This window comes from Amblyomma maculatum, chromosome 6 (genome assembly GCF_055883805.1).
Source record: "Amblyomma maculatum isolate TAMU_Amacu chromosome 6, ASM5588380v1, whole genome shotgun sequence".
NCBI lineage: Eukaryota > Metazoa > Arthropoda > Arachnida > Ixodida > Ixodidae > Amblyomma > Amblyomma maculatum.
The window spans coordinates 113,600,867-113,628,510 of NC_139349.1; the positions used below are offsets into that span (position 1 = coordinate 113,600,867).

At 49.1% G+C, this 27,644-nt stretch overlaps 1 protein-coding gene across 1 annotated transcript; it reads left to right on the plus strand.

Annotated features, from left to right (window-relative positions):
• The first annotated feature begins 368 nt into the window (after positions 1 to 368).
• Positions 369 to 23,068, plus strand: LOC146186619 (uncharacterized). The gene is made up of 2 exons (XM_084607356.1): positions 369 to 4,915; positions 22,227 to 23,068. The coding sequence occupies exons 1-2, from the start codon at positions 4,618 to 4,620 to the stop codon at positions 22,643 to 22,645; spliced, it is 717 nt and encodes a 238-aa protein (XP_084463482.1). The 5' UTR covers positions 369 to 4,617; the 3' UTR covers positions 22,646 to 23,068.
• Positions 23,069 to 27,644: the final 4,576 nt, after the last annotated feature.

Below are 27,644 nucleotides of genomic sequence, written 5' to 3' on the forward strand. Positions count from 1 at the left end.
GGAATATCGCTGGCGCTGATGCGATGCCAAACGGTAACCTGTTGTAGCAAAAGAGCCCCTTGTGTGTGTTTATCACTGCTAATTTCCGTGAGTCTTCATCTAGCTCAACCTGATTGTAAGCATCGCGAAGGTCTAAAGTACTGAATTTTTTTCCTCCACATAGATTTGCAAAAATGTCGTCTATGACAGGCAAGGGGTACTGCTCAACCTCGCACACAGGGTTTAGTGTAATCTTAAAGTCCCCGCAAATGCGCACTGTTCCGTCCTTCTTCAAGACTGGCACGATGGGCGTTGCCCATTCAGAATGAGGAACTGGTGATATTATGCCAGCCGAGACTAATCTGTCAAGCTCTGTAGACACTTTATCACGAAGTGCAAAAGGAATTTTACTTGCCTTAAAGAACTTGGGGTTTGCTCCGGCCTTGATGTGCAGTCGGGCTGGCGGACCTTTCATGAGACCAGCGCCTTCAGTGAACAGGTCGCAGTTTTGCTGGAGCAGCATCGGCACGTCCTCCCTGGCTTGCTTTGATACGGAAGGCTTCGAATACATGGTCAGCACCTGAATGCGTTCGTCTGTCAATTTTTTCAGCAGGTTCCGACCGCAAAGACTGGGGCCATTGCAGTCTAAAACCGTCAGACTACATTGTACTGTGGTACCTTCATAGGAAACTGGCATGGTCAGTGTGCCAAGGAGTGGCAACTTTCCGAGATAGCATGAAAGCTGTACTTCCGACTTTTGCAGCTGCGGCCATTGATGGGAGTGCACTTGGTAAATGCTTTTGGGAATGACGCAAACAGGGGAGCCGGTATCAGTATCCATCATTATTTCGATGCCATTCCATGCAAACGATTTTCTGATGGGGGGTATAAGAGAGCGCGTGGTGGTCAAGGACCAGATTTGGGACGCGCTACTATCACTCTCTTCGGTTTCTGGCGTCTGTGCTGTTAGTGCTAGCGTCCTGCTTGTCTCATTTGCCGCACACATTCGCGCTAAATGCCCTGGCCGTGCACACTTAAAACATTTGCGCTTGATTAGTCGACAAGCCTTTGTATTATGACCATGCTTACCGCAACATTTGCATTGTTGCACGCCCTGTGACTTCGTGCGCGATTCGTATTGGCCAGAGAGCTTTAGCAATCTCGCTTGTTCTTGGTCAGTAACAATCCCTTGCGAATCGCGTTCAGCGTTCTCTGCGGCGAGGGCAAGAGCCTCGGCTTCTTCGAGATTCAGATTTTTCTTCGCTAACAGCTGCTTCTACAGATTCTTGGATCTGACACCACACACAATACGGTCCCTTATCATTCTGTGTAGCATTGTTCCAAAATTGCAATTGTGTGCCATCTGCCGTATTGCCACAATGAATGCATGTACAGATTCCCCTTCTTGCTGGCAGCGATGAAAGAACTTGAAACTTTCAGAGATTTCATTCGGTACCGGGTCGTAGTAGCTGCTTAGCGTCTCCACAACTTCTTTGTAGGTAAGGTCGTTAGGCTACCTTCGCGTTCAAAATTTCTATTGTCCTTGTTCCAAGCGCCGCTACTAGCAGGGCTCTTTTCTTAGCATCGTCTATCAGATCATTCGCTTCGAAATAAGTTTGAACCTTGACAAGGTACGGCTGCCACTTATCTTTTTCGTCTTCGAATTCCGGTAGCCTGTGTGCCATGGCTGATCCTTGGCGGTGGGTTCCTTCTGCGTGACTGTCGTGCTTGGGCGTATTGCTGGTTTCCTTGCTGCAGCAGAATCCTCGTCGCCACTGTTGCGTTCTACCGGCCAAAGGCCGGCAGCTACGCGATGAAAACCAGGCAGATTCACAGAGTGAAAAGACGACGCTTTATTTCCGGCTCGGAAATATATAGAGAAGGAAAGGAAGGGAAGAAGGAAAGAGGGACTATCTACGCATGCGCTGGTTATGTGCAGCATTGTTGTCAGCAGCAGCTTTACAAGCGCGAATCGAGTCCGGTGGCCACAAAAAACAGCAAAAAGCCCGCATTGCCTGGACACCCTTCCCCTTGTCCTCCCAAACGCCCAGCAGCAACACCTCCGACAGAGGCCTCTTGTCCAAGCACTTCAAGGAAACGGCTAGCATTTTGTTTTTTTCACACGCATACACAGGTCAAATCAATAATATAGGGTCCACAGTCTCGGGGATGCCACAAGTTGAACATTCCGGGGGTCCACCTATTCAATCATATGTAAGTACCTGCAGTGAAAGCCACGTTTAAACGCAGTTTATATAACAAGCATGCATGATGGCGCGGAAATTTACGCGGAACATAAAATGGCAATGTTCGATCGAGCCTTCTTAGACGAATGTGTCGGGCGTCTGGCTAGGCCCAGTAAGCTGCCGTAGCCTTCTGCATACAGTTCATTAGAAAACATGTCGTATCCGCTCTTGAAAAAGGCAGTTATTTGGAGGCCATTGCTGAGTGCACGTTTTGCTTCAACATCGGTCTGTTCATTTTCATGGAGTCCGCAGTGGACAGGGATACAATGAAGCATTATCCTGTGGCCTTGCAGTCGGGCAGGTGTAAGGAGCTGCATAATGTTTTGTGAGCGGGACTGGTATTCGGCGTGGCCTAAAATTTACAATGCAGTCATTGAGTCCGTGGATATACACAATGTTTGAGGTGGTTCCCCGCATATGGAGCGAATAGATTCCCGAATGGCTACAAGTTCAGCAGCGGTTGACGTAGAAGTATGTCCCAAAAGGAAATGTAGAGCCGTTTTCTGAGCCAGTATGACCACAGCTGCAGCGGATATGCCTGTGCTGACACAGATCCGTCGGTGTATACGTGAATATAATTAGAGTATTCTGACCAAATGTGCGCCAGGGTAAGTTGTTTGAGCTCTCTAAGTGGCACCATTGATTTCGTTTGTATCCCGGAAACACGAAGGCGCACCAAAGGTTTATCCATCACCCACTGTGGTTGGGCGGGACGATATGGAAGGGCATATACTGTTGGTACTTGCGACTGGTGGCAGCGGAGTGCACTCGTAAAACTGCAGTCCAGCCGCTCATCCAGAACCTTTCTCAGTGGGTGGAAACGGCGTCGTGTAAATACTCGTAAATAAACAAGAAGTGGTTCGTGGAACAAGTATAGGGATATTGGGCGAGCATGTGCCTCTTCCATTGTGCCTTTGTTAGAGATACATCTGGGCAGTCCAAGGCACATTTTCAGTGCCTGCGCTTGCACGTTCTCTAAAGTCTGCAAGCATGAAATGCTATAGAGTACTGGGAGACTGTACCGGATGTAGCCAACAAACAGTCTCGTAAAGCCTTAGTAAGGAGTGCTCAGTTGGACCACATTTGATGCCAGCTATGAAATAAAGAACACGGCAAAAATTTGTTAGCGTTTTTCTCACCATATTACGTTTCGACCATGATAGTCTGCGGTCAATAATTACTCCGAAGAATCTGTGATTGGAGGCATACGGTATCACAACCCCATAAAGAGTAATCGGGTAACGGCTACACACCTTCCAGTATATGCAATCACTGCACATTTTTCTGCCTCTAAATGCAAACCTTGACACCGTAGGTACATCGATGTCGACGACACAGCTTGTTGCAATCTCGCATGTAGTTGTCGGCGCATCGAACCAGAAGCCCAGATGAAGATGTCATCAGCATATGCACTGATGTAGATATTAGTTGGCAGTTCCCTCACCTGGCAAATTAGCGCAACATTAAATAAAGTTGGGCTGAGGACTCCCCCGTGCGGAACTCCACGACCGACCTGATAGCGGGTAGTACCTCCATTAGGTGTAGTCATGTAAACAGAGAGGTCGTTGAGATAGCTCACAATCCACAGGTACAGTCGGCCGCCATGCAACTCCCAAGTCATCAAGTCCATCAAGAATAGCATCATGGAAGACGTTGTCGTAAGCCCCCTTTATATTTAAAAAAGACAGCAGCTTCGTCAGCTACGTCAACTTATTTGCGGTGTTGATGAAGGGCCAGGGCACGAAAATGGTGCCTTTCTTGCGGATGTGAGTGCAAGCTTCTCGCAACATGCCAGATACGCTAATGTGGCTTACGGGAATCCAGTGATAAGCAGACCTGTCTCCAACATTGTCGTCCTAACTTCTCTAGGTGGCGCAAAACTTGTCGTTTAGCTCGGCGAGAAAGTGCGAGATCGTACGCGAATTTCGTTCTTCTGTACTTCCTTTCAGCCCGCCTACGGACCGCGCGAAGCCTCTCGAATTCCACGTCGATGCTAGACACTGACGCAGGCACACAAACAGAGCGAGTGTTCTCAACGAGAGAGGGCGTAATTAGGCCCTCTATTTGAGAGGGTGACTGGAGGTTGATGCAGGAAGTCTCCACAGATGCCCTAAAAGCAGGCCAATCTGTGTATTGCATACGAGACGAAGTGGTAGGTGCGAACCGCTTGATTCATACGTAACTGTGGTATGTGATCACTCCCATGCGTTTCCACATCACAACACCAAGAAACAGCTATGGAGGTTTCTTGAAAGAAATGGCTCATCCAAGCGGCTGCTGCAGAAACACCGGTGAGCCCCGTTTATATTGAGGAGATCTTGCGTTAAACTAATGTTTTATCCACTGAACATCACTAAACCATGCGATTGGCGCATGAAGGGTTTAGTTTCCAATGCGCCATAAACCCCAGCACAACGCAGCACAGTTCAAGTGGCAGAGGAAGAAGAAGACAGCAATGAAGCACAGCGCCAAGTGGAAGCACTGGATCGACTGTTCGCGAATGCACGTCGTTGGCGTCTCCGCGCCGTTCAGTTCCACGTCCGCGCTGGTGGTGCAGTCCTCGCGGTCGCTTCGCTCTCGCCAGGACGCCGCCGTCGGCTCCTTTGAGGAGTCATTTAGCGTGCCGACTCCTGAGCCGCCGCTGCCTAGACCTGAGCAACCTGGACTCCATACTGCGGTTGCCGCAGTGGGTACGTATTTCTGCCTTGTTATGTGGGAATACAAGCCTTACACAGTGCCCAGAGACGCGGTGAACCAAAGCCACCTAGACTGAACTCGTGTAAGTGGCTATGAATCAGGCATCATTGGGATATCTCTTCGTACTATAGTTGTTTTTTTTTTTATATTATTAGCGCCTCCCTTAGTTTCGCGTTGCAGAGATAGATTTCTTATTCTCTGTTCCAAGGAGCATTGGGGAGGAGAGAATGGAAGGTGACGAGTGACCAAATGGCTTAGGAGGCAACGGTGAGAGTGGAAGGATGTGCTACCGGAAGGTGGCTGCCACGAGAAGAACCCGGAGAACGCCTACCATGGACGGAGCCATGGAGGACGGAAAGAGTTGAGGAGAGTCCTTTAGGTCACATTTTTAGGCCGGGCGTGAGGGCTTCCCCTCCCCCATTTGGTCACATATCTTAGGCGTTTCGGCACGTTTCCTCATGCCGCAAGGCGTTTCGGAACGATTCCGCATGAGAGCGAGCAGACAATTTCGCGTTGCGCCGGGCCACGGCCAGCTCTCGAGGGCTTCCAAAACAGCTTACGATGGTGTGTTGAATAAACTAAGGGCGCAGCAGTGAAGACCAATGCTCACTGTGGGTCTCCAAAACCTTGCACCGTCCTCGAAATGTAGAGCTTGGATTAAAGTTCGGATTGCGAATTGTACCCGCCGGCTGAGTCAACATATCGCAATCTATAGGCACCGTGCAGGAGTAACTCGCGGTGCGACGCGCGCGCCCCTCGAGGCGGGAAGAACAGTTTGGTAGGGAGACGTGCACCCGGCCGTGCAGCGGAGACGCGGCAGATCTGCTGTGCGTGGGGCGCATTTGCCGTTCGTTCTTTCGATTCGCGGCATTCTATGGTTACAAATGAATTGCTAGGTTGCAGTCCTTGCATTGCTGCTGTTGCACACATTTTCACTGGCCTGATAACATATTTTTCGCGTCACCGAATAAGCTTTACGACGCGAAGAGACGCTAAGTGCGAATCGCTGCCTTCCAACGAGCAGTGAGCTGGCAATCATGCCCGGGTATTGCCGCTTCCAGATTTACCGCGAAGCATTTTTTTTTTTTCGAAAGAGGACACACTATACCTTCACCTGCATTAGCATCCTTTCTCAACCTGCAAAAAAAAAAAAAATAATATTTAAAGAAATTGGGCAACTCGCATCAGTGGGCCCACTGGGCCGCGCTCGTGAATGCAGTTGTTCATTGCATAATTTTTATGTATGCTGTCCTGTGGTCTATATTTCCCTGTCTACGATAGCTTGCATAAGCACCAGTACAATGCAGAGAGTAATCAACAGGAATGGAGCGTTTTAATGGCCATTTACTGTGTCTTGCGCATTAGTTTCGCGAATGTACCTTGCCAACTTTTTTTTTGCTTGCTTGCTTGCTTACATTATTTTTTTCCTCCCTTTCAGCTCGTTCCTTTTTTTTTCTTTTCCTTCGCTGTCCGCTTCGTCCTCCTCTGTAGATGTGATTCAGGAGATGTCATTCCATACGCTTTATTCATTTAGTTGTGTTAATGACATTTCGATGTCTACTGAGCTGTTGAACCTCGAATGATAAGCTGTTTCTCATGCGATACTGCTCAATCGAGACTGTAGTAGTAAATAAGTAAACAAAAATGAATGTATTTTTTTTACTTATTTTTGGACACTCTGAACAGATCTGGCATTCATTACATGCCATCCTGCTCCAAACAAGTTGTCGAGCGGCTGACTGCCACCTGTTACCTTCCCCTGTCAAAACTTAATTTTGTGGCAGAGGACTTGAAAGTACCGTTAAAGAGGCATTAAGGATCGTTAAAAAAAAAAAAAAAAACATACGAAAGAAAACTAGCATTCAAGTCGGGATGAGACAGGACGTTCTTTCGACGAAAAAGAAAATTAAGCATGCTACAATTCTGACATGTGACAGAGAGGAAGACATGCATGTGTATTGGAAACTGTAGAGCGTTTGTGCAGTGCTGTAAGGGAGTTTTCATTCTCATAGCTGTGTCGCTGTATCAGCGACCGCGTGCTATCTGCCATCCTTTCCTTTATCGTCGAGAAAAGTGGCAACCGCCTCAGCAGAAAACAGCTAAAGCTCTTCAAAATCCGTCTGTGTAATATATGTGCCTGCAGCATTGCCCCCGTAATCGCGTTCTAGAGTTTTCAGGCTTGTCGCTTTTTATTTTTTTAGGGTTTTTTTCTCTTCTCCGACTACAGCTTCATTCATTCCTATTCTTCTCCCATACTCGTTCCGTCCTTCTCGGCCACTCGATTCCCCGCAGTTTTTTTTTTTCGAATGCCCCCGCTTGGGGCATTCGAGCTGGCCTTTGTGAAGCTGTACCACACTTGGGAGGAGGGGCGTTCGCCACAAATGTTTTTTTTTATTTTTCTACATTTTTACCGTGTTTTTACGCCCCCAACCCTCCTACCCCCTTCGTGTTTTGCTCGGCCTTTTCCAACAGCGCGCGCTTCTCCTGTCGTCTTCCGTTTCGCGTGTTTCTAGCCTAGAAATAAACGCCAAGCGGGCGGCCAGGGCTCGTCCCTGTCTCTGCGTCTTGTGTCGTGTGGCTCTCGCATTGTTTGTGCTTCGCTACGTCGCTCGAGCTGGCTGAAACTGCTACCATTTCGCTGCTCAAGCCGCCTTTTTCAAGCGCGCGCCCTGCCCAGGCGGCCGCGCGTCTCCCTATCAAACTGTTCCGGCGCTCACTCGTGGCGCTGCCTGTTCGCCGCGGGTAAAACCCCTTGATACTTTGAAAGTTACGCCAACGATTGAACTTTGCCGCCGCCGCGCTACCTCCTCGCCTCCCCCTCGCCCCTTGCGCGCCCCTTCGCTGAAGGCCGGCTCTCCGCCCGATTTCCTGAACGACGATTGGTCTCCCTGCCGTTGCCATTGGAAACCGACGCGCGTCCGGCGTTTTCCTTGTGTTTTCTTTTTCCTTCGCGCCATTTTTCCCCTAGTCTCGGCGAGCGAATATTGCGCGCTGTGCTTTTATTGCAGCGTGCAAGCTCTATGCCGTGCTGTTGCGCGTACAACTGCAGCAAGCGACTTGAAGATGGTTATGCGGTATTCATGATATCTCAAGGCAAGCGTGACGGCTTGCGCACGAGTCAATGGATTCACAAGATTAGTCGAAAGACGTTTATTCCTAGAAACAACAGAGTTGTTTGCGACGTCGAGTGCCTTTCTCACTCCCCGTAATAACGCGTCACCTGACGCTGCGTTTTTTATTCCTGCTTGCTGCTCAATATTTTTGCGGCGGCAGCATGTTCATTGTATAAAAATAAGATTGTCCTCTGCAGCATGCTGAATATTCTGCGAGGCTCCAAGGCTCCATCATTTAACACGCTTCGACTTCTGTACAGTCAGAAACAGGGCGCTATAATCTGCTTTTTGCTGTCAGAAATAACTGGAAAATTACAGTCTCTCGATTGAATTTGTCGCGATTATGCTAGGATCCCTGGCCTCCTTCACTAAAAATCAAAATTCGGGCTTGTAGAGGAGCTAGCCTTTCCAGCTTTTACTTGTAGTGTGCGTCGGTTACCCGGGAGCAATGAATGCTGGCCCTGAAAAACTCTTTGGCAAGTAAACCCGAGGTATTGCGGGTAATCTGCACTAGTTAGGTCGTATGGCATTTTTTTTTTCAATTCTTGAATGTGTCTTGCCATGCTTCGACGCACGCGTGGGTTAAAAAATATGCGTTCGTTTTATCAGGGATACGGCCAATGTGCAGGAGGTGTTCATATGATCACACACGCTTCACTTTGACCATGACTACTAGGCGTTGGCAGGTTACCTTCGCTTTGAAAGCTGGAGCTCTAAAAGCGCGATTCCGCGTATTCATTTATTGCGAGAAAAGTTATCCCATCGATGTCAAATCAGCCGGAATCATTGCATCAATTTTCTGTATTTACGAAACTTAAACAATCAATGATTATAGTTATTATGTAAAAATAGGGGAACATTTTGCGAGCAACAATTCTTAACACTGTAACATATTACTCATTTCAATTGTATGCAAGATTTTTTTTTTCACCTAGCCTGAGTAATTATCTCATCGCTCTATGTTCTAGCTACATTTCACTGAAGACCAGTTTGAGCCGCCAATATTACACGAACTCGAAAAAAAGAACAGACCAAACGCAGTTCCATCAATTTTCTCTCACCGACCTGTCCTGAAGTAAAGGAAGCCTCCTCGACAGAGACATGAACCTCGCGCTGATATTAGTCAGTTATTTCTGTGGCTTGCTCTTTTCCCACCTCCATTTATGAGAAAACAAGAAAGTATAAGAATTAAAAGTCAATGTATAGTTGTCTCGTCAGATATTATAAGATAATAGAGATATGACTGACAACGTAAGTCAATGAAAATTGAAGTATATCAATGGGTCATGGGACGGCATCAGATTAAATAGTGATGGTTATGAATAGTGATAAGTAATGATGGTGACTGTTACGGATAATAATAGTAAATTATATTACTAGGCCCGGATAGTGAGGTGATAGTGTTCGTTGCGGATAGTGACAGTTACGATAGGTCTCTGGCATTAGTAGATATAGTGATAGATAGGATAGCGATAGTTAATGAATTGGCAGTTATATGCTTTCTCATTTCCGCACGTTGAAGACCTATGTGCACCTTGTAATCTTTTATTTGATTGTTGCGTTCAATGAAATCAAGCTCTTTTACACAGCGCATGAGACCACAGCATGCTTGCCCCAGAACTTCAGTGTATCGGCAATAGGGCCCACCACTTCTCCCAGTGTACCCTGCTGTCTTTTAACCACACGCGAAGTCAGTGAGGGGCCACGTACTCATAAAATTATTTAATTCCTCCATCAGCATCATATCAAGACTGCCGTGGCAAACCTGTTCCTTGCCTCGAAGCAGCAAGGAACAGCTCAAAATTTGATTTTATACAAAATTAACTAATGAACGCAGATTATCGCGGATCGCTAACTAGCACAGTGCCATTACGCTTGGCCTAAGCTTTCCAACGGTATACGGTTCTGTGTTGCAGCTAAAATTTAGATTTTAATTGCAATTTACTAAATATCAATTAATTTGGCCCAGTAATTGATTGAAATACATGTACAATTAACCAATAATCCAATCTCATGGTTGATCACGTGACATATACTATGCTTAGAGAGATAGCTTGACAGTAGCGAAATAGACTAAGTCCTGCTTTAACCTTCTCTAATCTTGAAGTTCAAAGCACCAGCCTGGATCGTTTTCTGAAGTTTTACCGCGGTGACAGATTTCACGCTCTAAAAAAAAAACACAAAGTCAGCGGCAGTACTAGATTAAGTGCACAAAGTAAAACCTTATCATGAGACTTAAAAAGCGTCTGTAGCACAGAACTCGCCTGAAAGCTTTGTTTATCAGTATTCCCCATTCAAACAGTTCTAAGAAGAAACCAATCAATTCATGAACTTTACTATCGGCATTCTCAATGCTTTTCTCGCAATTTTTCAAAAATTTTGTGCACTCCTGGAGCGCAGACCTGGCCCAAAAGCTTGCGCTTCACTCACTGCTGCGGCCGGCCGGCGGGCGTCAGGGGGAAAAAGCGTGTCGTGCGCAGCGCTCGCCGCCGCCGCGCGAGGAGAATCGAGGAGGAAAGCGCGGCGCGGAGGAGAGTGTCGCTACTTTCAAATTATCAAGGGACTTTAGCCGCGGGTAAAGGGGCTTTAGCCGCGGGTGCTGCCCCCTGGGCTTCCAAAGCACCGTCGAGCGGCGCTGCTGCTCCTGACAGGGAGCGCCATCTCTGACAGAAAAATAGAAACTGGGGATAAACGAGGCGGCACCACGTAGGCATCCCGTGCAAGTTTTCTCCTTTCGCTCCCTCCCTTCTGCGTACGTGCAGACGTCTCGCGCTGCTTTGTCGCGCGGGCACTCACTGGACGCCGCCGGCTCGCTCGCTGCCTCCACGGCGTGCGCCGTGCGCTTTCTCTCGCACGAGCACGCACATTGACGCGCCCCCGCAGGTGCACCGCGACATGCAACCCACATTCCGTCTTGATTGGGCAACCTGACGCGTACTTCCATGAAGAATACGTTATTATAAGCGGGAAACTTTTTATTCACGTCTGCACTGTAGAGCAGACGACAGACGGGGATGAGTAAATATTGATTGTGAATGCGTCCCACGTTAGCAAAAAGGTAGGAATGCATCTCGAGGTAAGTTCGCTATGTAATTATATTGTCGTACATAATATCTTTAAAAACTGCTAAAGTATCATCCGTACTGTGGAATAAAGTGGCCCGCTCGTTGACCATCGTTTTGGCCTGTAGCATGCGATCTATATACGGATTTGTTTTTTTATTATTACGACGTTACCAAAGGAAATTTCGCAGTAGAAGAATAAGTATATAGTCCGAAGGAGGTGTTTCTTCAAAGACAAGAACGCTAGCAATCTCATAAGCACATGCGTGCTCTGTGCGCTACACGCGATATAACAGGCTCGCTGGCTCGGAAGGCAGGTGAAATCCAAGCTTGTACTACACAGTGTTTTATTTCGGTTCTTATTAAATGGTTGCGCTTCATTTATGATAATATTTGGTTTGCACTCACGAACCCTGTGACGGGGTGCTCCGTGCGAGTAGTGTTAGTCGAGCCATAGCTAGGATCACTTTCGTACTGCACTTCCGACATATCTTCGTTAATAGTAATAATAATAATAATAATAATAATAATAATAATAATAATAATAATAATAATAATAATAATAATAATAATAATATAATAATTGGTTCACGTATTGGCCAATTTGCGAAAATCTGTAAAAGCGTCTCAGCAAGGCATGTTTTCCAACGCCGCCCCCACCCCCGAAAAAAAAAAAGGCCTCGTTCCTAGATATTTTCTTGGTCAATCTAAAAATGAAAAGGCAGCTGTGGACACTTAGGGTACATTCACACATCAGTCTCGATTGCGGACGTCACATCTGTTGATTTGGTTGCTTTCAGAGCACCCACAAAGCAGGGAGAGAGCACAAAAAATCGGCAAAACTAGACACGCGGGGAGCGACGAGCAGGATAATCTTCTATCCTCTTCACTTTTTATGCATGGTGTTTAACCACTGTACTTTTTTGATGGCTCTCCAAGCCGTCTTTGTCAACTGTCAACATTTCTGAGTTTACGAAGAAAGGGGAAATTGGCTCTTTTCGTTTCCACAAAGAACGCGAGACTTCTCAGAACGCTGTCATGGGGTTGGAAAACAGGTCTTGCGGACACGCTTCCAAAGGAATCTGCAAAGTTTCACACGCGAGCCTCGAATTGTGGTGCTTCGCCTACTATTGTGGCTTCCCATGGCACAATGCTACTTAGTACATCCGTTCCGCATCAGCGGATGCGTTTTTGTATCGCCAAATAACCGCCAGGCGCAACGCGATCGCCGCGCGTGCACAGGAATCTAGCGGAGCGTCTGCTACGGCGAAGCCCCATCGTTTCACATTTCGTCACCACGCCAGGAATGCGGCGCTGCCGTCGCGCGGCGAAACTTGAGCTTGGGTTCCCTGCAGACGACGCGTGAGACGAAGCTTAAGAATCCCAGTAGGCATTGCGAAAAAACGTGACGCGTTAGTATTTTGGCTAGCTGGAATCTAGGATTCTGAGGAGTCGTTCTATGCTTTCACTCCTCCGTGGCAGGAACAGGCGAATGCTAAGTTGTATGCTGATTGCCAGATTAACAATCCGCAGCGTCACTGCCATGAAAAGGGTGGTTATGGCCAACATGAAGTGGTATAGCCACGTGCACTACCTGAAACGAGGCTACCGAGAAAAAAGGGAGGGGGCAAACAGATTTAGATGGTTACCCGTCGTAGCTGTAATCGATTTTTCGAAACCAGTTCTCCTCAGAGTACCGCTGCACGTCCGGGAAAGCCTGGATTCACCAATGGCTTTAAGACATTGCGAGGAAAGAACAGAGCATGTGTGTAAAAAAATTATTCGCTGACATACCTAGAGCACTCGTGTTGTACACTCGTAACTCTCCTGTCATTTTTCGTGCAAATACGGGCAGTTATGTGTTGCACATTTTCATGAACTGGGCCGGCTTGCACGATAAAGTCCGAGCTAAGTCCAGACTTAAACGGTGTCTTTAGAAAGACCAAGCTTATTTAAGACGGCTCGTGTTCCAAACGTCGAACGCTTCGGGTTCATGTTCACCACAGTGGCTTCCCAGAACGGCCTCAGCAACCACTTGGGGCATTTTTCCTCGTAACATAATCTTAAGCCGCAAAAAGCAATGGCACGGGTTTTACACAACGCAAAATTGACGGAGTTATATTTCGAAGCCGCTCTCCACGCTGTCACCCGCCGTGCTCGTCCAGAGGGCGACGGTCTGTTCAGCTGTTGGCATTCGAAAGGGTTCTCCTCTCACCCGCCGTGCTCGGTTGCGCTGACCGGCGGTCTGTTGAGTTGCACCTGCTGGGCACCTTGGAGTACTACCCGTAGACGAACCAGGTTTACAACATCTTTATTGTAACTGGTCTCTCCTCTTTTTTGAAATTGCCTTTGACAGCTTGTTAAATAGACTCCCTCAACACAGCCCCTATCATTGCGCCAATAGGGACGCAGTAAACTCTCTGGGCGGGGCCAATAGGCTCCAGCACAGTTCCTCCTTTCTCCCGTCATCCTGTACGCACAACATCACGCGTGCACATTCCAGAGTTCAAATCCGCTGCCGTGGTCACGTACGTCCTTGCCGGACAGCCCGAGTCCCGTGGGAATCAGCTTCCTGGCCTCCGCGGCTCCTTTACACAAGAGCCCAGCGCGCGCACACACACAAACACACACCTCCACACACCGTGGATGATCTGCGGTTCGAATAGTGCTGCTGACCTTGCCGACGCGGGACATCCGGAGTCGTCTTGCGGGCGGGGTTGCGTCGGCGACTTGAAATCCGCGCCAGCCAGGCGATCCGCGATCCAGGGTCACGGGAAATGAACGAAAAGTCACGCACCGCGCTCCGGCCCTCAAGTGCACGCCCCGCAGCTGCGCTCGCGACGAGCAGGCGCCAGTCCAGAAGCTGACGGTGTAGTATGTCGCGTTGATGAGCACAACACCTCCCCACCAAGTGTGCTGCATAAGTCTTTATAATGCAGCCACACACAACACACAAGCGAACAACGCGACGCGGCTGGCGTCAGGTTCAATACCCCCCGCCATCCGCGCCCACACGCAATGACAAAGCCCAAACCATTCTTAGGCCATTTACCTTTCCCTCGATGCGCTTAGCTCCATTTAGTTGGCCGCCACCAGCCTTGACATAGCATCGGCGTTGGCATTTTGCGTGCCCCTTTTATGTTCGATCGTAAGATTGAACCTTTGGAGAGCGAGAGCCCAGCGAGTTAACTTGGCACTATGCGGGCTGGTAAGCGTAAGGTACTTAAGGGGGTTGTGGTCCGTTACCACACGCACCTGTGCACCAAATAGCCAAGCCTCGAGCTTACTCAGTGCCCATATGATCGCGTAGGCTTCCTTCTCGATTGTGGCCCACCGAGTCTGGGTCGGACTGAGCTTCTTGCTTAGAAATGCGATCGGGCGTTCGTTCCCCTCCTCGTCGCACTGTGCGAGACATGCTCCTACGGCGTAGTCGGAGGCATCGGTGGATGGTATAAACTCCTTACTAGGATCTGGTGCATACAGCGATGTCGCGCGCCCTAAACACTCTTTAATGCTCTCGAACGCATTCTGTGCCTCGCTGTCCCAAGGTAGCCGATGAGGGGTCCTCCTCTTCGTCAGGTTAGTCAACGGGAGAACAATACGCGAGTAGTCAGGGACATACTGTCTATAGTAGTTTGCCAACCCGAGAAAACTCCTCAGCTGCCGCTTCGTCTGTGGCGGGGGAATCTCCTGGATAGCGCTGACCTTTGCAGGATTCACGCTTTGCTTACCCGATCCTACTATGTGACCAAGAAACTCTACCTCCCCTCTTGCGAATCGGCATTTAGCTGCATTCACAGTGAATCCCGCAGCTGCTACGGAACTTAGAACATTGTCGATGTGCCTCAGATGATCCCCCCACGTCTCGGAAAATATGGCGAGATCATCAATGTAAGCGCAGGAATACTCTCTGTGTGGTGCTAATACCTCGTTAATGATTCGCTGGAACGTGGAGCTAGCGTTCCGAAGCCCGAAAGGCATCACTTTCCAAGCGTATTGCCCGACCGGCGTTACGAACGCCGTCAGTGATTGAGACTGCTCATCTAACGGTATTTGCCAATATCCCCTCAGCATGTCAATGAGGGTGATGTAACGCGCCTTTGCCACCAGAAACAAAAGCTCCGAAGGTATACTCATGGGGAATGCGTCCGGTTCCGTAACGCTGTTGAGCCTGCGATAGTCGCAGCAGAGCCTTATGCCGCCGTCCTTCTTAGATACACAAACTATGGGATGGGCATGGGCGCTCTCTACCGGAAAAATCAGACCCCACTCACACAGTTCGTTAATCTGCCTTTCCACTTCCTTCCGAAACACCATTGGTACCTTGTACGCATGTCCGGCTAGCACTTCAGATCCTGCCTTCAGCCTTATTCTGTGCATGCCAGCGGTGCACTTGCCCGGTTTACTACCAAACACTTGTCCGTGCTTAGCGAGCACCGTGGTCAGCTCCTCCCGTTGCGATTGGGTAAGGTGGCTCAAAGCTTCGCCCGACACGCTACTTCCTTCGTCAGACGGTGTTGGGAATGTGGGCACGTCGCCGAAGTCACTGTCCCCTTCGAAAACTGTGCCTACAACATTAACGCGTGCGTGGTAAGCTCGGAGTTTGTTGGCGTGCACAGCCCGACGTGTGCCGCCTTCCAACTCGATTAGGTAACTGTAGGGCCGCAACTTTTGTACAACTTTGACCGGTCCTATCCACCTTCCCATCAATTTGCCTTGGCCTTCCTTCTCCAGCCACAACACTTCGTCCCCTTCCGCGAACTGTTTATCCGTCGCGCGGAGATTGTAGCGATTCGCATACTTTCTCTGAGCATCGGTGCAATTACTTTCAGCTGTCGCATGTGCCTCAGCTAACCGTTTGCGCAGCTCCGAAAGATATTCCTCAGCTGGGATTGTTAGAGAGTCCGGGACGGACCAGTCCCCACTCCACGACTTCTGCAAGATGGAAAGAGGCCCCACTGGCACCCTCCCGTACATCAGCTCAAACGGAGAGCGGCCCGTCGTTTCGTTAGGTACCTCTCTGTATGCCCACAGCAGAAATGGAACAAATTTGTCCCAGTCCCTGCCGTGCTCCTCCACAATACGGAATAACATGGATTTGAAGGTACCGTTCCAGCGCTCAACCAGTCCATTGCTCTGCGGGTGGTCCGGCGTGGAGAACCTTGGGCATGTTCCAAGCCTGGACAGCATCTCTCTAGTTAACTGAGCCGTGAAATTTGTGCCTTGATCACAGCACACCGTTTCCGGTATACCCATGCGTGCAAAGATCTGTAGCAACGCCTCGCACGTAGCCTTTGCTGTCAGCGCGCGCAAGCATACGACCTCTGGCCACCGAGTGTTAACATCAACAACGCACAACGCGTAACGGTGCCCTCGCGCAGACGGTGGTTCAATTGGCCCTATGCAATCAACGTTGATGACTTGAAACGGGCTATCTGGTCTAGAGAGGGGTGTGATCGGCACACGATCGAGAGTGCGCGCAGGGGCCTTTACCTGGCATGAATGGCACGTACGACAGTGTCGCTTGACATCTCTGGCCAAGCCTGGCCAGTAAAACGACCCCTTTATTCTCTGAAGCGTTTTACGTTCGCCCAGGCGCCCTGCCCACGCTGAATCATGCGCCAACCTTAAAACCTCCGAGCGCCGTTCCGAAGGTAGTACCAATTGACAACACTCGTGTCCAGCAACTGGCTCTCGATGGAACAGCAGCTCGTCCCGTATAAGCATGCCATGCGAGCCTTCTTTAGCCTGAGCCCATGCTTCTTTTAGCGATTCATCGGCAAGCTGAGCGTTCCGGAACAGCTGCCTTGCTGTCTGGTTCGTTTCGGTTTGGCTGGCAGCAGGCTCCGCCCCGACGACGCACGCCACAGCATCAGCGTGTCCCGTATCTGGCTCGTCTGGTTCATCTGTATCTGATTCCAGAGCTACTAACTCATCTGCTGGTGTTAGTGCTCTCTCCTCGAGAAGCTCATTGTAGTCATCTGGCGTAATCAGTGCATCTACGCCTGCGACTAGCTCATCGGTAAGCGCACACAGCACTCCTCGTTCGGACGGGTTGAACGACACTAGGGGAGCACCCTCCGTTGCCTTTAATGGCACGTAAGCCAGCTCGGCGACTACCTCACTCCCAAACGCTCCTCTCAGCTTCAGTGTTGACCCCGCGCCTTCATACTCGCGGCAAAGTGACTTACGAAGGACAGTTACATCGGCACCCGAATCAACCAAAGCTCTGAGCTGCTGACCCGTGCTCTCTATTGTGACAATACGTTTGTCGCCTGCCTCGTTCTGTCGCCTGTCACTCACTGTCGCCATCTCCTCGCTAACTGGAATTTCCACTCGAGCAACAACCTGTCTTTCGCCTCTGCGACTGCTACTTCCATTTTTTGTTGAGACAGTTTCTTTTCTCGGGCATTCTCTTGCAAAGTGGCCTCTCTCGTGACATTTATAGCACTGTCGCCCGGGACGCCTCTCAGCCGTGCTGCCTCCCAATTGAGATGACGTAGCGGTTCGCTTCTCGGCATGGTGGTTTGCCGTTGCGGACGCAGCTAGTCCTACTGCTGACCTACACCTCCGACTCTCTTCGAAGTTCTCTGCGAGCTCTACGAGGTCACTAGGTTTGAGAAAACCTTCTTTCTCACTCAAGGCAACGTGTGCTCTTGCATCGGCGCTTAAGCATTCCTTCATTCGGTCTGTCACCGCCAGCTGTTTGAACTCCTCAATGGTGCGCACTTTACAGCTGTCTAGGTAGTAGTCGAGATAATTCTCTAGTCGTACGGAGAACTGTTCCCAGGTTTCTCCTGCCTCTTTGCTGCTTGACGAGAATAATCTCTTGTATTCTGCGGCTGACAGTCGCAGTCCGCGAAGAATTTTGTCTTTCAAAGACGCGAAGTTTTTCCTCTCGTCTGCTGATAACCGTACGAGGAGCCCTCGCGCCCTTTCGCTCAGCCTCGGTAAAACCAGTCCGGCCCACCACTCGGTCGGGACGTCGTACGAGCATAAAGTCGCCTCCACCTCCTCAAACCATCCAGGCACTAATTGCTCTTGATTCGGCATTGGTGCCAGGACGCCTTTCAATAGGCTCGCGTATTTTAGCCTTCTATCTTCATCTGTTCCAGCATTCGCCGCGACGGTGCTGCCGCTATCGCTAAGCTCCACGCTCTGTCCATAGCGCAATCGCTCTGTTTCTAGAATCAATTTTTGATTCTCTTTCTGGGCCTCTACAATTTTTAGTTGCAATTGCAGTAGTGCCAACTGCTCTGACGTAGCCTCCAGTGTGGAGTCTACCTCATCTTCGCCTGCCTTGCCGGCGGCTGCCAACTCTTCACTCTGATCCCCCTCTGCCATTTTTCCTCCTTCCTTAGCGCGATCGCTCCTCAAAACCCAGGGCTTTGACATAGCATGCGCCCGCAGATGTCAAAGGGGTACTCGCCTGACTGCCGCTGGTGTCCCTTGGGGTGGGTCCCCTTGCGCCGGATTCAAGAAGCTGGGAGCGTCTTCACGAATTGGCTTTCCAAGCGGTTGTCACGGTCAGGCGTCGTCGTTGACGAGGCTCGTAGTGTCGCCGTCGTCGTTCCCGTAGACTCCAGTTCAGCCACAGCAGATCCTGTCGACTGCGCCAGTTATGTTTCGAAGCCGCTCTCCACGCTGTCACCCGCCGTGCTCGTCCAGAGGGCGACGGTCTGTTCAGCTGTTGGCATTCGAAAGGGTTCTCCTCTCACCCGCCGTGCTCGGTTGCGCTGACCGGCGGTCTGTTGAGTTGCACCTGCTGGGCACCTTGGAGTACTACCCGTAGACGAACCAGGTTTACAACATCTTTATTGTAACTGGTCTCTCCTCTTTTTTGAAATTGCCTTTGACAGCTTGTTAAATAGACTCCCTCAACACAGCCCCTATCATTGCGCCAATAGGGACGCAGTAAACTCTCTGGGCGGGGCCAATAGGCTCCAGCACAGTTCCTCCTTTCTCCCGTCATCCTGTACGCACAACATCACGCGTGCACATTCCAGAGTTCAAATCCGCTGCCGTGGTCACGTACGTCCTTGCCGGACAGCCCGAGTCCCGTGGGAATCAGCTTCCTGGCCTCCGCGGCTCCTTTACACAAGAGCCCAGCGCGCGCACACACACAAACACACACCTCCACACACCGTGGATGATCTGCGGTTCGAATAGTGCTGCTGGCCTTGCCGACGCGGGACATCCGGAGTCGTCTTGCGGGCGGGGTTGCGTCGGCGACTTGAAATCCGCGCCAGCCAGGCGATCCGCGATCCAGGGTCACGGGAAATGAACGAAAAGTCACGCACCGCGCTCCGGCCCTCAAGTGCACGCCCCGCAGCTGCGCTCGCGACGAGCAGGCGCCAGTCCAGAAGCTGACGGTGTAGTATGTCGCGTTGATGAGCACAACAGACGGAATGTGTACATCTTATAGCAGGGACAGTGCCAGCGCATCCCTGTATTTCCCTAATTTCTCTACTTAGACACCTGGCGTCCTTGTGTCTTAAGCAAGACAGCACTAGAGTCGTAATCATACAAGCGACTTATTCAAGTCAGGACTGAAGCCCAGTCTTGGCTCCAGTCTTAAGCAGCCATGCTAGCGGCCTATCCTTAAGACTCCAGTTAAGTCTGGACTTAGCTAAGACAGTCTTAAGATCGTTTGTGCAAGCGGGTCCTGGTGTAGCTTATGAGATTTGTCGTCCCAAAGTGGAAGGGCTCCGGAAATTTCGGCCACATGGGTTCTGTGATGCATAGGGACATCGCACAGCACACGGGCGCCTTGGTTTTTGCCTCTATCGAAAAGTATCAATCCTGCATCCTTAGGTTTAGCAGTCGGGAGCTCTATTCACTGTGCTTACATGGACTTAGGGCAGGGGTTGGCTGCAGAAGTTTGCGCAGGCATCTTTTCCTTGGTGCAAATAAATAATCCATAGCTTTATACCGGTATAGTGGTGAAGCAGAATAGCGGAAGCGTACCATAGCTGTATGAAAAGAAAGAAAAGAAAAAGACGGATCGGCGACGATTCGATTCAGAATAACTTTGAACAATGCGTTCGTTGTAACTGGACAAATATATCATTCGCATGTTTCCGAAAGTTTGGAAGCATCAGGGGGCCTGGAAATTCCACTAAACATCTGCATCTTCCAGAACACAGAAATCACATTACTACGCCATAGCAGTAAACGCTTTAAGCGCAGTTCAATATTTCAAGAATAGCCCCAGTATGGCACATCATGTGTTCACTGATCTTAAAGTGACAGCGTAAAAGGCCTTGTAGCTTAAAGGGACAGAACACTGGAATTTAGGTCTCAATGTTTTTTTTGGCGCATTGGGAAGATTGATGTCTGAAGTGTTCGATTCCATAACGGTTTTGGTAGAAACGCTGTAGACCATTTTTATCGAGAATTTTTCGATCAGTGCATGCGCCCGTTTTTATGTAGTCCGATGCTGGAAACCATGAGCAGCGACCGTAATGACGACTGGTGGTCAACAAAAAAGGCGTACCTTAAACAAATATAAATTTCACTCGCCAGGCTGTAAATCGAAATTTTTTGCTTTGAGTAAAGTCCTTTTGATCAATTCCACACTCAAGGCTGTTATGGCACAATAACGCACGCCTCGTCGGCAAAAGTTTTACTGGGCACTATCATCACTTCAATCACAAAATTCCAAACACTGTGGCGCCAACTAGTGGCAAAATCTAAAGCATGCCTCTCGCAGTGCGAAAGGATGGGTGGTTTTTATTTAAGGACGCAATGGAGAGACCGCAAAATATAATTAATTATGGCAAGCACTCCTAGAGGAAAAAAGAACAATGTGCACTTGCGAAAATGAGCGATATTTTGCTGATATGTAGTCACGTGGGAGACTACACCAAAAGTAATAGGGTTTCTCCGCTAGATAGCGCATCAGTTGTTTTTACGCGATTTTGAATGGCAAATTAAAATTGTAATGCCTCTTTGATATTGTAGTGCTCGATCTGTACTATACGAGGCAACGTCTTTTCATCACCATAATCTCTTGACATATTTAGGCCAGTATTCTGTCCCTTTAAAGGTTCCGGAGTGGGCAATGGCGCTGTGGCTCATTTCAGGTAATGGCTCATTTCAGGTAGGACGATGAGATAGGAATCTCATTGTGGGGCAATAATTGATCGGCGGATTGTGTGACGTCACAAGACCGCATGGCGGAGCTGGCAGAAGCTATCAACACTCGCATAGCCCATTACATATTGGAAGGGGAGATAGGAATCAGACAGGGAACATTGGAACTCAAGCCAGACGCCTTACTTTGCTTATAATACGCGAACGCTCGTGGTGCCCTAGGCTTACTAGGTCACCATGGTTTGGTCAAAGTGAGATTTTATTCCTGCGTTAGGCGATCTGTCACATCGTATTCTAACGTGTTTGCGCGAGACTGAGTACGATAAACTAAGAGGTTACAGTGATTAAGCGAGTTAGAAAAGCTCATGAACGCAAACTGGGGCCCTCAATGGGAGATGCAGACGGGATTCATTGTATACACCTATATCATACAGCGTACCGTGTTACCGTAAGTAACGTGAGCCCGCCTATCGCTAGTGCGCGCGCTCATTGGCCCTGGCGCGCGGCAGCTCGACTAAAAAGGCCCCGCTTTATGGACACTTCACAGCGCAGAAATCTATACATGACAGATACTGGCGTCCGCGCTGGCTCGCACGCGCGCGCGTGAGAAGCGGTGTCCGGTTTGCAACAATTGGACCTTGCGGCTTTCCCATGCTGTTTTATTCAAACTCCCCCTCTGTCTTCTTTCCACAGCTTGGAAGTATTTTCAACTGTCCCCTACTCATTTCTTTGAGTCTTGAAAGTATTTCAGTCGGGCATGGGGGTGCATGCCATTTTTCGACGCCTGACTGGGGGTTGTGCTGAACGCTCTGGCGCGCGCACGTGCGACAGAGAAGTGTCCATGGAGCGGGGTCTTTAGGGCGCCAGGTGCCCTCCAGGTAAGCGCATGCCTGCCGCGTCGGGACCAATTAAATCGTGTGCACTGTAGCGCAAAGGAAAACACAGTACGCGGTAGGCTAAACGTCTTTATTGACGCTGCCGCGTCAGCGTCAAACCCTTCATGTGAAGCTTAAATACCTTCCAATTTTTTTCAGGCAGCGACACCCAGATAATCAGCGATGCAACACTCTCGACGGTAGCATCATCTCGTGGCAGCACCAAATGCGACATCTCAGCGGCCACACTCTCTCCACTCTCCGCCTCCACGTCATCGGTCTGCTACAGGGTGACGGCTCTGGTCTGGCCACTGGTTCTCTTGGGCGGAGCCGCGGCGGCTCTGGTCGCTCTGGCGCCGGTCCTTTTTCTCGGCAACGTCATGGGCGAAGACCCATCATTTGAACCGTCGCGACCACTCGTCCAGGGGCCCTTTCCCAAAGAACTGATGGTGCGACAGTTGCATGACGAGGGCACTGCAACACCGCAAACGGTAACTGCGGCGGGCGCTGTCACTATCGAGGGGGCTCCTTCGCGCCCGACTGCCCGCAAGGCATCGTCAGGGGCACGCACTCCGTAACGACGATGAGGGCCGAGAAGAGCACTACGCCTCCTGGAGTAGACCGTGCGCGTCCATCGTCTCTTAGTTTTGCAATCAGGTATTATACTTCCCTTCGGAAGGCACTCGTTCATGTTGCGAAAAGAGAATACTACTTTTTCAAGTGTCAATAAAGATGATCCGAGTTGTACGTCAACTTCGTACGTCAAGATTATATGATCCAGAGTACCCCTTTCTCCGCAGGTTTCGCATTTATCGTCCGCCTTTTCCTCGACTTGCGTGTGGAAAAGCCAGATGGGACTTCGGAAATCCCCAGCTTGCAGGCGCCGCCAAGCGACGGCCTCCTTGTTATTTAGCGTTCGGTCCGGTGGTGGCAGGGACCTTCTGCTATGTCTGTAGTGTTCTAAGATTTCCTTATACGTTTGCAACCTCTCGTCCATCCCATCGCTATTAGGTGGCTCTACGGCTGCCCGGAAGAAGAGAGCTCGGGCTAGCTCGAGCGCCGCCAAAACGATCAAAACGGCAGGAAACAGTCCTCTTATAATTCTAGGTGACTTCAATGTCGCCCACCAAGAATGGGGCTGCAATAAATGAATCACGTGACGTCATTACAACTTTACTGGCAACCATGACACTCACAAATCAACATCAGAGAGGGGGAAAGAAAAAAAGAGAGAGAGCCCTCTGCGAATCATGACACGGCGTCGGTGAAATCCGAGCTCTGGTTGGACGGCGTTCCAAATGGCGTCTCAAGCGTCCGCAAATGAGCGCCGCGCAGCAGGGAGAACGCTGGTGGACTGGAGTCGATGCCTCGGAAACATACTTTTGTGTGCTTTTAGTTTCTAACCGCCCAACATTATGGCGGCTACGCAATACAGGGTCTGCCTGCTAAACTTCATAGTGAATAGGGTCTATAGAGAGAGAGAGAGAGAGAGAGAGAGAGAGAGAGAACTTTTATTCGTCCAACAGAGTGAATATCCCGCTCTTCGGGGGTTAGACCCGGAAGGTAGGACAGTCGCCTTAGTTGCAGGCCGGTAGTTCTTGGACTCCGGCGGCATCTTCGGCCAGTCGAACAATTTCTCTTTGGGCTCTTGGGTCTGAGCTTCGCAGAAGGGTCTCCCAGGCGTCTTTAGTTATAATTATAGCCCTGCCTGGTGACTTTGCACATTCCCATATAAGTTACAGCTGATATATATACCGGGTGTCCCAACTAACTTGAACCAAGGGATACAAAATAATACATTTGAGGTAGGTCAGTGAAAACAATTGCATTCAACTGCCAACCTCCTTGCGCACTACAGGCGATTTTTTGTTTTGCAATTACTTAATTAGCTAATTATGTTAATTTTTCTAATTTATTAAATATCGGCTTTAGACCATACATGTGAATTGGAAACTTGTAGAGCACCTTCAGAAACCCCCATTCCATTAATTGCGATAAAGAAAGTCTCACGTGTATCTTTTTTTCCGGGCTCAAAAGAAAGCCCGCGAAATACAAATAATACCACGTGACGAGTGCATTTGTGCGCCGCGATTGTGGTGCTCTCAGTCGTGGTTTGAGCGAACGAAATTAGCTGCGGCCGTGTCTCCTTTGCCCCGTTAAAGCGGCAGGCCGATATGCCTGCGATGGCTTCTTCGCCCGCGTCCGACAGCCGGCCCACGTCATGGTGCAAGTAGCACCGAGAGCGGCGAGCCGAAACCACCGGGATTCTAACAAACCCTCCTTCTCTCCCATCAGCGAACATTACTGCAAGCGGATGAGCGATAAGGTATCAGCCACTGAATCTGCGCATACATGCTTGGGTAAAGGGGCGAGATGACATGTGACTCGACTAAAATTAGCGCTGCACCTTCATTTGCCGGTTCTTTATCGTCATCCGCCTGTCGTGATATAGGCTGCTGCGGTGCACAGGCCTGGCCAAGATCGCGGTGACGACGGGCGAGCTCGAGCTCGCTCCAACCATAGCCAACATTTCTGCCTGCCGCAGCAACGGGACCATCGGGTCACGGCCGCAGCTGATTTCGTTCGCTCAAACCACGACTGAGAGCACCACGATCGCTGCGCTCAAATGCGCTAGTCACGTGGTATTATTTGTATTTCGCGGGCTTTCTTTTGAGCCCGGAAAAAAAGATACACGTGAGACTTTCTTTATCGCAATTAATGGAATGGGGGTTTCTGAAGGTGCTCTACAAGTTTCCAATTCACATTTTTGGTCTAAGGTGAATATTTATTAAATTAGAAAAATTAACATAATTAGCCAATTAACTAATTGCAAAACAAAAAATTGCCTGTAGTGCGCAAGCAGGCTGGTAGTTGTATGCAACTGGTTTCACTGACCTACCGCAAATATATTATTTTGTAACCCTTGGTTCAAGTTAGCTGGGACACCCGGTACATATATATATATATACACATATTGTAATGAAGCGGTTTAGATGGTTCGTACAGCAATATATTGGTCTGCTACGAAGGCCAGCGTTCACAGCGACAGCTCGAGCACGGCCGATCGATGGAAGCGGAGTGGGTGCGGCCTGCTGCGTCGCGCCGCCGTCAATGGGCAAGCGCGTCCTTGGGGAGTTTACAGTTGCGCCCGCTATTTCTGCTGAGGGCGCCACTGTTCGGGGACACGTCGCCGCCGGGGTCGCCGGCTCTGAGCGCGCGGTTTGCTTTCTTTCTGGGCACGTTCGCCTCGCGTCTGTGGGGTAAACCCAAACTTTTTGTGTGCGCGTGTGCAAGCACGTTAACGTTGAGACTGGATGCGTTTGTTTTTTAAGGCGAAAGCCGTTTTAGGCTCATAGAGCGAAAATTATGCGCAGAAGCTGTGCCTGTTATCTGTGCGTCGCATCTGTGCACTGTTGTGCCAGTCGCAAGAGCGGACGTGCAGGGAGGGAGATTATGAATGAGAATGATTGATGGTGATAGGTAATCAATAAAGGTTATAGACATTAATAGAGGTAATGACTAATGCTGATGACTAATAATGGTTATTAATGACTAAATTTATTTTTAATTAACAGTATATCAAACTACGACATGTAATGAGCGCAATTGATTAGAAATAAGTAAAAGTGCTTAGCGATGTGTGGTAATGACTAATAGCTAGGCATGACTTGTCATTACTGTTAATGTCTACAAAATGACCAATATGTGAAACGACGACATGTAATGACCACTGCTGGTTCTAAATGAGTAACCTGTTTAGTTATGAGTGATAAGGGCTACAATGACTACGCAGGCAGACTCATCATGACTGAGAAATGACCAATATATCAAACGACGACTTGAAATGACGAACTGTGGCAAACGATATGAGACAAATGATAGGAGAAGCGTAGGCTTTTGCCGTACTCCGCTTAAGAGACATCTAAGAGACCCTCTAATATTATCTTCTGAGCTTGCTTCAGGCAAAGACAGCAGCGAGGAGTGGAAATGCACTCGCTTTCTCTGAAATGAAAGCGGCGCTGAGGTTAAAAAGTCCAGATGCTGAAGCATAATGCCCTATCAGCTGCCATTGAATTTGCTACAACGGACAGCAGATTGGACTTATTGATTAATCATAGGTTAACCGTGCAAGCAACGTGACGAGAACACAGGAGAAGACGGCACAATCGCGCTACTTGTGTCGTCCTCTTTTCCTGTGTTCCCGTCACGTTGTTTAACCTATTTAGTTATCAGGGAGCTGGCCAGTGAACTAAGATTTTTAACGATGTGTTGTGAAACAGATGAACACGATGAGGTAGCACCAGAAGCTTTTCTCGCAGGTTATGTTGTGAGAACATATCAGAAAAAGCTACGAAGGTTTTTTTTTTTTTTATATATATATAAGCATGCAATTTTTTCTAAATTTTGCCGCGCTAGTCTGAGTGGCCTTGCAAGTAAAGGAGCCTGTGCATACAACATTTGTTTATACTGTTGAGACTGAGCCGATGCGATAAAATGAAAAGCCACGTTCCACGGAAAATCCGGCGCCCGCTCTGTCGGCGGAAAGTCGGGGAAAAAACCTCTCTGGTAAGAGACACTTTAGTTGTTGATATGGCCAAACACTTTTGGCGCAATGAGAACACATGACATGTTCAATGTGGCACGAGCTGCCAAACCAGAGAGAGTCAATAAGATGTAAGGGTGAAAAGGGAATTATTGAAAGCGGGACCCTTAGATCCGAAGTCAGGCGCACTATACTCCTGTAGGGCACGTTCGTACGGCTTCGGTAAAGAGGTGCTTTATATATAGCTATGTGTAGGGTGCTATTTCATATAATGCTGTGGCTTAAGGCTGCATTCTAATGATATGCGACCGAGGCAGCAATTACGGGATACGGTGAATAAGCAGGTAGCAAAGTGCGGGTATGCTAACGAGGATCCTCAAGGAGACTTAAGAACCCCAAGTTTTGTATATCACTACCAGGTTGTTGCTTACTTTATGTGATATTTGGTAATAGTGTTGAGGCGACATGTCAGTCGAGCAAGAGCCTGTTGTAGGAAATATGAGTCAAGTGGACCAATTACAGGTTAATGAAAACAAAGGACAATGGAGGCTTGATGTACCCCGCAAAGGAAGTAATCAAGCTTTGTCAGCTTACGAGCATCTTCATTAACAGGATGATGAAGTCTGAAGATGTCCGGAGCAGTAGCAAGCTGTGTACAATTTTGGTTTCATCATTGTTTTCTCACTGTACACAGTACCTGCAGCTAATCTATAAAAACAATGATCGTGCCCATGCTAAAGCGCTATGCAAGATATCGTTAAGTTGTTGCCCCCACTGAAAGCGAGCTGGGCTGGAAATGTCAACTCAACAGTGGAGCGATGTTTATGGCTATGGGATAAACCTCTCTTAAGAAAGGTTTTCCGTCTGCGATTGGTAATTCTCTTCCTTTTTTGTGTGGCCATTAAATAAGCGTACTCGGCTGCTCGCTGAATCTCGGCTGCAGTTGCGCTTTGACGCGTGAACATCCTTGTGATCAAAGCTAAGAGTTTCACAACAGCAACGCTCGATGCGCATTCTTCCATTTAAAATTACGA

Bases quoted from the DNA above. Each gene is read 5' to 3' on its own strand.
- LOC146186619 (XM_084607356.1), top strand. From the start codon at position 4,618: ATGCGCCATAAACCCCAGCACAACGCAGCACAGTTCAAGTGGCAGAGG. The intron at 4,916-22,226 runs GTACGTATTTCT...AATTTTTTTCAG, and splicing joins TACTGCGGTTGCCGCAGTGG to GCAGCGACACCCAGATAATC.